The sequence below is a fragment of the Cryptotermes secundus genome, unplaced genomic scaffold (genome assembly GCF_002891405.2).
Source record: "Cryptotermes secundus unplaced genomic scaffold, Csec_1.0 scaffold2, whole genome shotgun sequence".
Lineage (NCBI taxonomy): Eukaryota > Metazoa > Arthropoda > Insecta > Blattodea > Kalotermitidae > Cryptotermes > Cryptotermes secundus.
In genome coordinates, this window is record NW_019728496.1 from 36,093 (window position 1) to 45,973 (window position 9,881).

Genomic DNA, 9,881 nt, shown 5'->3' on the forward strand with positions numbered 1-9,881 from the left:
AAAGCTATCCCTCTAACAGGCCGTAGAGGCCCATAGGGTTGTGAGGTGTCGAGGCTCTCACATTTTCTAGACAATCGGCTCACAGATGGGCGGTGAGGTTGTCAGCCTTACACGCTGCCCGCCTTTTACTCCAAGGACGATTTCTGGTACTCATTTCTGTTAGAGGCTGAGTCTACCCCAGGGTCACAGTGTGCTTAGAAGGATTAGGTCAATTGAAAAGTTCAATGACATCATCGGGAATCGAACCTGCGAGTTTTCGGCTTGTAGCATGGTGCTTCAACCAAGTACGCTACCGCGTGCTTCCGTGAGATTCGGACTGCTAGCGTAATCGACAAACCAAGAACACGCACAACTTCTCTTCGATGTCGAACCAACAAATCGCTGAAGAGTTGCCCTGTATTGAGCTTATGTGTCGGCGGACCGCTATCCCCCGACCCCTCTCATGTACTTAACATCCAGTTGGTAGTGCTGCTTCCTGTGTCGAAATGCAGCGTGAGAGATTTATACTGGAACAAGGGCTCATGTGAAAAGCGACTGTGTAAGGAAACTGATGAGAATATTCCGGCTTAAATTTTTTAATGTTATACTTCCAAATAGAGAAACTATTCATGAAATCGAAAATAAACGAAGAGAGACAGAAACATTACTGAATAGAAAAGGCACTGAATCAAAGCTTCGAGTAAATATAAAATGTTTAGGGAGGTGGAGAAATGTGTGCGGAAAAAAAAACAAACTCCGTGGTTTTATTCCATAAGAGAACTACACCGACCGAGTGACCGACGCTTGTCGGCGAAGTTAGTGCCAATTTTAGCGGATAGAGAGTGTCACGTGGTCAGTGCAACGAATCCCCACGGCCGTTAAGCTCGGTTTTCGAGACCGGAGCCGCTATTTCCTTGAAATAGCTCCTCAATTATCCTCACAAGGCTGAGTGGACCCCGTTCCAGACCCACTACTTCTTAGAAAATTTGGCAGCGCCGGGAATCGAACCCGGGACCTCTGGATCTGTAGCCAGGAACTCTGACCACTAGACCACATGTGTGCGGAACAATGTAAAATTTCCAGTATCCGCTGTGATCTCGATAAGTTCTACTTGTAACGTATAGGAGCTCTTGGTTTGTCACTTACACTAGCAGATCGAATCTAGGCAGAGTGAATTGACAGGAGAAGCATGTCCTTGGCCTAAGCACTCAAAGATTTTCGAGAAGCCCTCAGACGGGCACACTGCACTGCCACACGAACAGATATGGATGTTTTAATGAAAACCATAGCACGTAGGTATTTCCTCTACGTCTCTCGTGCATTCTTATTACTGCGTGCAGAATAACTGAAAACAAACACTTCCATCCAAGAACAAACAATACCGTGTGCAATATAAAATGTCAGTATGAAGACATAATTCCATTTCTGCATGATAGGCGCACCTTTGGTAGTTTCCTGACATGGCGTCGGCGTCGGGTGCTCTGGAACAATCTTTTCTGGTAGTTGGCGTCCCTTATCACAACATTACATGCTCTGGCGCCCTGCATCGTGCTACATACTGACGCTACTGTAACGTAAGACATCTGTGTCACCATGGATGGAGCCCACATTCATGTAGGTGCAGCGCGGCGTCACACACCAGGAATGCTGGGGTATAAGGAGCAGAATATGCAAGACAAAGCCTCTCCTATCTCAGCTTCACGTGAAGCGAAACTAGTCTCAGAAAACGGGGAGATGACGACAGACACATGAAATATTCCTTTCAAATAGCGAAAGCGCTTTGTGCCGATCAGGACATCAAAGAGAAGGGAGGAGGGAGACAACAATGAAAGATATAATAGAAGATGAAGATGAGATGGAGTGGGAGGATAATAGGAAGAAGGAAAGGAAGAATAGAAGATCGGGGAGGAGGGGGAGATGGACTAGGAAAACAAAGAGAAGATGGAAGACGGCAATAAGAAAACGAAGAAAGAAGGCAACAAAAGCGATATAAGCAGAACACGTATTTGACTACAAAGGAATAAGAGAACGGACGAAGAAAATTTCATAATGAAGAACTTCGTAACCGGCACCCTTCACCAAATATTATTAGTGTGATCAACCGGAGAACTAGATGAGCGGGACAAGTAGCACGCATAAGGTAAATTAGAAATGCATACAAAATGCATTGCAAAACTAACACGGAAGTTACCATTTTGTAAATCTGGCCGTAGATGGGAGGATAATATTAAAATAGAATAGCATACTGTTCTTGGTTGCAAAGCCATATAATTCGGTAGAATTCGGAGAAAACATTTCGGAGAATGGTATCGCCTCTGTCTTCAGGGTAGAAGAATAAGCCAAGCAAACAACCAGAAGTTAGCTGCTTAGCGTCTGCCTATTGCTGGTTCGTTCCTTTGCTTGCTCTTTGACCCTGAAGATGGAGGGTGTACGTTCCTCTGGAAGGTGATGGTCTTCTACCGAACTACATAGCCTTACAACCCAGACGACCGTACCCTTCATAGTCACTGCTGAGACAGTCTCGAACCCAAAATATTAAAATTGATCTCAAAGAAATAGGGCGTGAGACTGTGCTCTGAACTCTTCTGGCTAAGGACGAATACAATGGCGGATACTTGTCAATATAGCAATGAATATATGAGACCATGAGAAGCAGTGGAATTTATTAACCAGTTAAGCGACTATCAGTTTGTTAAGAACGACTCGCCGAGCAAGTTAACTCAAGCTGCAATTCTTCTGAAGTCTGTTCGGTAGGTACCTTGTTCGAATTTCCGGTTGGAGACTGACTATATTAATTGAAGCTTTTGTGGTTTTTATCAGACTCTCCCGGTAAATATCGATAAAGTACCTTAAATTTTCGATTCTTTCCACTTTTCATCATTCACTCTGTTCCAATCATTGGATTTACTGACACCATCATTAAATATACTGAATATCCATGATTTATTTCACCGTCTTCTAGTGCATACACTTATCTACTTCACTCCTCTCACTCGCACTACATGTTTCGGCATAAAAGTGCCATCCTCAGGTGCTTATTTGCTTAACGTTAAACTAGCACACATACACACATACCCAGCAGGCCCAGCAGTATAACACACGTAGTCACAGGAGCAAGACACAACAAAAAGCACAGTGAGTATTAAAAATTATAATACCACAAGTAATAAATAAAATACGGAACGCGGTATTAATGAATAACAAATTCACGTTACAGATAAACACATGAAAATAGAAAGAGTGCTCCAACAGAAGAGGATAAACGTGACTTGAGTAGTGAATACGACGAAGGAAAAATCCTGAAAAATTTTATATTTTAATATTTAATTTTTAACATTTATCAATATATATTTTAATTATTTTAATATGAAGACGACAAGGTATGCAATGAACTAGTTTAACGTTAAGTAAATAAGCACCTGAGGATGGCACTTTTGTGCCGAAACATGTAGTGCGAGTGAGAGGAGTGAAGTAGATAAGTGTATGCACTAGAAGACGGTGAAATAAATCATGGACTTGAATCAGTGCAACAGGACGCTAAAATATAACATACTGAATATATTTCTGTATGCGCCCACCTGTGCGCTGGACAACAGCAAGTTCATACACTTCGTCGGGCAACAGAACAAAGTGACAGCGGAAGTTCGTGGCAGTTCGTGACCGCAATGCGCTCAGAAGTTCCGGATCAGTGCGAGCGAAATATGTCGGGATTCGAACATGAGCCGACTCACACAGATCATTGAGCTGTGCATGAGTAAACCATACCGCGTTACTGCCAGCTGGGTGAAAACCCAAGTTCTTTTCTCTTCGCATATCGCGTTGGCCTCGATGTCCATGTAAGCGATACAGACGTTTTTGTGCAAATCTAATCGCACATTACTGAGTCACACACAAACTGCCTTTCCGTGTATCCACTTGCACACTAATGCGATGTTCATCGAAACTTCCACGGACTATCTGAACACTTCCCATCCCATGCACGGTTTTTTTTTCTTTTAAGTCTGGGGGATTTATCTCTGACCTTCATTAAGAGAGTAAGGAGGTTAGGTTATTTTGTGTAGCCTACAAATTTATTATGTGCTGTATGATGAACCGTTTTTGCGAACATTTATCAAGTTCGATTCGAGTAAAACTTAAAACTGAGGTTAGTCTACTATGGAATGATAAGGATAACAATTAATTTCGTTAAACAATTGTTGGTGCAGCCCCATTAAAACGCAGTCCTTCAATCAGACTGACTCGAACACAACATCTACAAAAAATAAAAGGTAAAGTTGTTCCTGTGCTTAACTAATTAAACACTATGCCATGAAGGCGTATGGGGGAGTGGATGTATAGACCCACATTTTCTTGAACTCGGCACTAGTTGGAGGTGAGCGGTCAGCTTCACGCACCTGTCGCTTTGCCCCCGGGGAAAGAGCCCCCGGTAACTATTGGACAGGAGGTTGGGTGGAACCCAGAGCCAGTCTCGACGACTTGGAGAAGAGAAAATTTTCGTCCCCACAGGGACTCTGTCGTCCAGCCCTTAGTCAGTCGCTATACCGACTGCGCTATCCTGGCTCCAAAAGAAAATAAATATTATGCCTATCAAAATTTGCAATGTTATGTGATGCGATCAAGTCTGTCATATGAGACCTGTATTTACAATAAATTAACTTAACGGCTAGTAAGATATGCAAAACAGGCAGATAATGCAATTGGAAAACAAGTGACCTTCACTGGAGCAGGCTGTTCCGTTTCCATGCAAAGAGGGTGAAGTGGAACCGTGAAGACACACGTTGGTTAGGACGCTGGGAGCGTCCCAGAGACGGCGTGAACGCGGCCGAGAACAGAACAATCTCTTCCTTTGCTGGGATCCGAAACCCGATCACCCGTCGTCCAGCTCGCAGCCGAATCACCGTACTGACTGAGCTATATCTACTCCGGTATATGTATAATATCAAAGGAATTAGGGAATAATATCAGCTGTAAAGTGTACGTGATGCTGACATGCTGCATCGTCCTATTACCTGCAGATTAACTGGGAGATAAAGCACTTTCGATAAACAAACAATTACTGAACTGATCCTATCAGCCGTCATTTCCTGAATATTGCAACTCTGTACGAGGCCAAAGAACTACGACCTCAGGGCCATGTAGAACCAAGGATATCGTTTGCCTGTTGGTCTTTGATTCTTAAATTTAGACATTCAGGAATCTTTGGGTTTCAGAAAGAAAAGTTCTTCGACATTTTCACAAAGCGATACCGCAATTAAACAAACTGCACAATGAATAAAATTCAAAAATTTCTACGCAGGATTATGGCAATAATTCTGTAATTCTGCTTGCCGTTTTGAGGCAATGATATTAGGATTGGTGTGCGTTCTCATTTGAACCCGGGAGAAGAGCCCTTCGTACACAACGCATAAAGGTCTGGAGCCGATCTGGACAAGAGATATGCCTGTCCCTACCTCGAATCGAGACCTAGTCCTACAAATCGGTAGCCAGCCACTGCACTGATCCGACTTCACCGAAACGAAACAAAGTCACAGCCATGACGGTTCTCTAAAAGAGCTAGGATCTTGACTTCTTACATCACTTCCGCCTGTTTGCTGTAATTACGTGCTGATGGGTTTATAGCCGTGGCAAGATACATTAACCCTTGTTGTGCTGTAAGAGAGATACGCTGGCCAGTCTCACTTAAGTCTTCTCAAGTCAACTGATTTGGAATTTTCCTGTGTCACTAAAATACAGTCTCTTTACAGAACTTAAATATACAAGATATTTCGTCATTTTTCGTGCGTTCTTTGTTATATTGCATGTTCCGACCCCTCAGCATGGGTCATCACCCAGTGGTTACAACACAAGGTACCACAGCGCATCATTAAATTTTACAGTTTACCAGTGACTTCATGAAATATCCATCCAGAAAATCTACAACTTAAAGATCAAAGATGTTATTTAACTACGATTATAATGATTAATTTCCTGATATTTTTACATTTATTAACTTAAAAACTTTCCTAAAAAACTTAAAAATTGAATTAAAACTTAATACTGTTTAATTTTGAAATTATGCGCGTTATTATGATTATTTACAGCACGACAAAGTAAATGTCAATATACACACTGTGAAACAGGAATTGTACTTTTATCAAAGCTAAGTCCATTTCTCGATCTAATCTTTTATCTTCTTTACTTAATCACTTCACATTTTGAGACTTCGGCTTATCTATTGTGGACTTATATTCTTAGGAATGTTCCATATTCCTTACTTCTGCTGGTTCACTTTGCATATCTGTCGTAAAATGGAGAAGTGTATTGTACAGATGTTTTATGCTCAATAAACAGTTGATTTGATTTACTTTATGTCATACACGTACCCAAGAGGGTATCACAATTCAACATCTTCTGCAAAATTTTAACAATTTGAGCTGTCAGTTATAGTTTTCTGCATAAAAAAGAAATACGAGGAAAGTAGGCTCATTTTTTCTTAATAAATCAGCAATTTAAAGGGTAAAGAGTCAGTTTCAAGAACAATTAATGTTAAGTGTTAGAAAATTAGCGTAATCGAAACTCTTAAAACTCGTGACATGTACAGTGCTGCAATTTTATATGCATCGTTATTTTGCGCTGCTTGAGCATGCAGATAAAATGAACGTACTATGGGGGTCTTACATTTATCTGTTCGTTCGCACGTAATAACCCCGAAACTACATGCAGATTTCGATTAAGAAATGAAAGTATACTGAGAATCAGTATGAAAACTAAAAATTGTGGGACAATTTTAATTTCTATCCTATCGATTCGACAGCAATCGTACTTTACATGAAGCTGAAATTGGAATGCATACACTTCCTTAATATCACTTTAAAGGTAAGTTATCCCTGTAACAGGCCGTGGAGGCCCATAGGTTTGTGAGACGTCGAGGCTCCCACATTTGCCAGACAATCGGCTTACTTTACCCTGATGAAGATTCCTAATACTCATTTCTATTAGAGGCTGAATCAATCCCAGGACCACAGTGCGGCTGGAGGGGTTAGGTTAATTAAAAATCCAGTGACTTCATCGGGAATCGAACCCGCGATCTTCCGGCTTATAGCATAGTGCCTCAACCAACCAAACAAAACAGGTACATGACATATAGATATCCCCATACTCTGCAAAATTATTTAAAACACCAACAAACTCCAGAAGATAAGAGCCGCTCGTGTAGTCAAAATATTCCCGGCCTTTCTTAGAACCTGAAGATTCATTACCACTTTCTGGCTTGAGGCAAAGGGATCCAGTTCATGTCCACCAATTCAGTGTCTTCAAGATCTATATGATATTATTGTTATTACTATTATTATTATTTATTTAAACTGCAAATGGGTTTTTGCCCGGTGGCAGTGGTACTACAATAATACATAACACATCACACAAAATAACACACCACACTCAAACAAAACACCGCACACAAAACTACACTGACAACAAAGAAAAATACACTTACAACTATAACAAATACAATTACAACTACAATTATATAAATTAATATTAATAAAAGAATAAGTATGCTATACACTAAACAGTAACAGTTTAGTCTCCCATCTACGCCTTGGTCTCAATGCGTGCATACTTCATATAGTTAATTTCATTTAAAGAAATATTGCGAAAAATATGTGGGCATGCAGAGATGGGCTGCTAATCAGTCTTTCAGTAACCAAATATAGCCCAATAAAGTACACAAAAGCATAAAGAATGTACTTGAAAGACTTTGCTCCATCGGAACATGTTTTCGTACTAATGTCTTCGGGTTCAGAATTAATAAAGAGAGAACAACTTTTCCTCGAGTGTCTTAATAAATGAAGTCCTCGTTTTAGTTGAAATTAGATTCGATTACCGGCAGCAAACTGCTACACGCCTCAATACCCGCAGTTACAAATACAAGAAACAGAAGTCAGCCATTTGTAAAGCCAGTCTTATTGTGTCACTTTCTACAGCAAACCGGATGAAATAGCCCTACTCATCCAATTCTTAGATTTCGCACTGAAATCAGTCATTCCAAAAAAGAATTCGAATTATATAAAGAAAAGGAAGAGAATGACTGAATGAGGGAATTAATTACGGGATGAATTACTGGAGAGATTACTGAGTGGATTAATTAACTAATTTAACTATACTGTGAGAAAGTCATTCAAAAGAAATAACCAGAGAAGCGCAGGTTACAGCATGGAAAATCAATATCTGGTAAACCTATGCTCAGTACCTCACAGGGTACAGTTTATCACATGTTTAGTTCGCTCTAAATTTTGAAATAAAGACATATAACCGCTGGGAACCGTTTCAAAAGGGGCAGTTCATTTTTGAGGGGCCCCCATATGATCTAGATTTTGACGTCGTCTCTTCAATAATTATCAGGGCAGATACTTTCATTTCAATATACAGAAAATATATTTCTATGGCTATTTTCCCAAAGCACTTGCATGTGAACTGGTATATTTATCTTCGTAATCTTCCCAAAATCGCAAAGACAAAACTACTTCGTCCAGTGTGACTATTGAAGTTTTTACTACTTCAAAACTTAACACTCTTACATGTTTCGGTGTTAAGTTTTCAAGTAGTAAAAACTTCAATAGTCACACTGAACGGAGTTGTTTTGTATTTGTAATTTGTTAGTATGACGGACCAGAATGAAACAAATAAAACAAAAATTCACAAAATCGAATAATATATCGCCCTACTATTATTTTTCTCAAAAATGCATATTTATTATTAAATTATGTATTTTTCGCGTATTGAGCTTTCTTGGAATACATCATTTAAAATGTTGAAGTTTTAATTAAATTTATTTATTTATAGTTTCTTCAGCGACGCCGTCATTGGCGTCGAATAATGGAATGATTTGTGAATATGGAACTGGAGAAAATGTGGAAGGAAGCAGTCGGCGCCCAAACTGAGGAAATGTCCTGAAAATTTCCAGGAGGAACTGAGGAAAAACACGAACATTTCAATCAGGATAGAATTCTCCTGGCCGAGATTTGAAGCTGAGATCTCCCGAATAGAAGATGTGCGATATTTATCTCGGTGTATTTTCAGTTTACGTAACGATGCCGTAAGCAACTGTTACAGTAAAGGACTCATACAACCTCCAATAACTCAAATGTCAGTACCTCACACTACACAGCATTTGACATCAGCAGTAAATGAAACAGAAATATATTACATACGATATTTCAAATACACTCTTTGCGTACTCACACACCGCACAGCTTTCGATATGCATTTGTTACAAAGCTAATCGAGGTACATGAAGCAAGATAAGAGATACATGTATTTAACAAACCACATCTAAAGATTTAAAGATCTGAGGACTGAAATTCATTTAAATAAGAAATCAGTTCGCCGGTCACGGTAGCCGAGCAGTCTAAGGCATGTACTGTCTTCGCTCGCTTGGAAACCGGGATCGTGGGTTCGAATCCCACTCAGAGTATGGATGTTTAGTTTGTGTGTGTGCGTTTTTCTGTGTTTGTGTACAGGTAGAGGCCTTGCGACAAGCTTATCACTCGCCCAAGGAGTCCTACCGAATGTGTAAGATCTAGAAAAACCGAAAGTGAACGGAGAAGTTCATGGAGGTAGGCCTAGGCCCTCTGGGGCTGTAGTGCCAAGGAAAAGGAAAAAGAAAAAGAAAAAAAAATCAGTTCAACCTCACAGGAAATGCATTACATTTCTATTACAAAGATCGACTCCTTAGAGCTACTTAAGGAAATGATCTCTGTTTGTGAGAATCATAAGAAATGCATTAATACACCGAGATAAATGCAGAGTTTGTAGATGGAACAAGCACGTGTAGTGACTAATGTACCCTAAAGGATTAGATAAAGCTTTCAGATTTTAAGATATTTCAGAAAACTGATAAAACTGAATTTCAGTTTCTTGAA

General features: G+C 40.0%; 1 protein-coding gene across 5 annotated transcripts in view; it reads right to left on the reverse strand.

Annotated features, from left to right (window-relative positions):
- The window catches only part of LOC111865117 (nostrin), an 88,318-nt gene that overhangs the window by 15,092 nt on the left and 63,345 nt on the right, over positions 1–9,881 (reverse strand). For 2 of the 5 annotated variants that reach the window (XM_023852857.2, XM_033751690.1), the window contains exon 2: positions 1,422–1,546. The exons of 2 other annotated variants lie outside the window; for them this stretch is intronic. In XM_023852857.2, coding sequence (XP_023708625.1) covers positions 1,422–1,526 — 105 coding nt within the window. In that variant the 5' untranslated portion in view covers positions 1,527–1,546. The remainder of the gene's footprint in view (positions 1–1,421; positions 1,547–9,881) is intronic. One more of the 5 variants, XM_023852858.2, reaches the window with a different exon arrangement.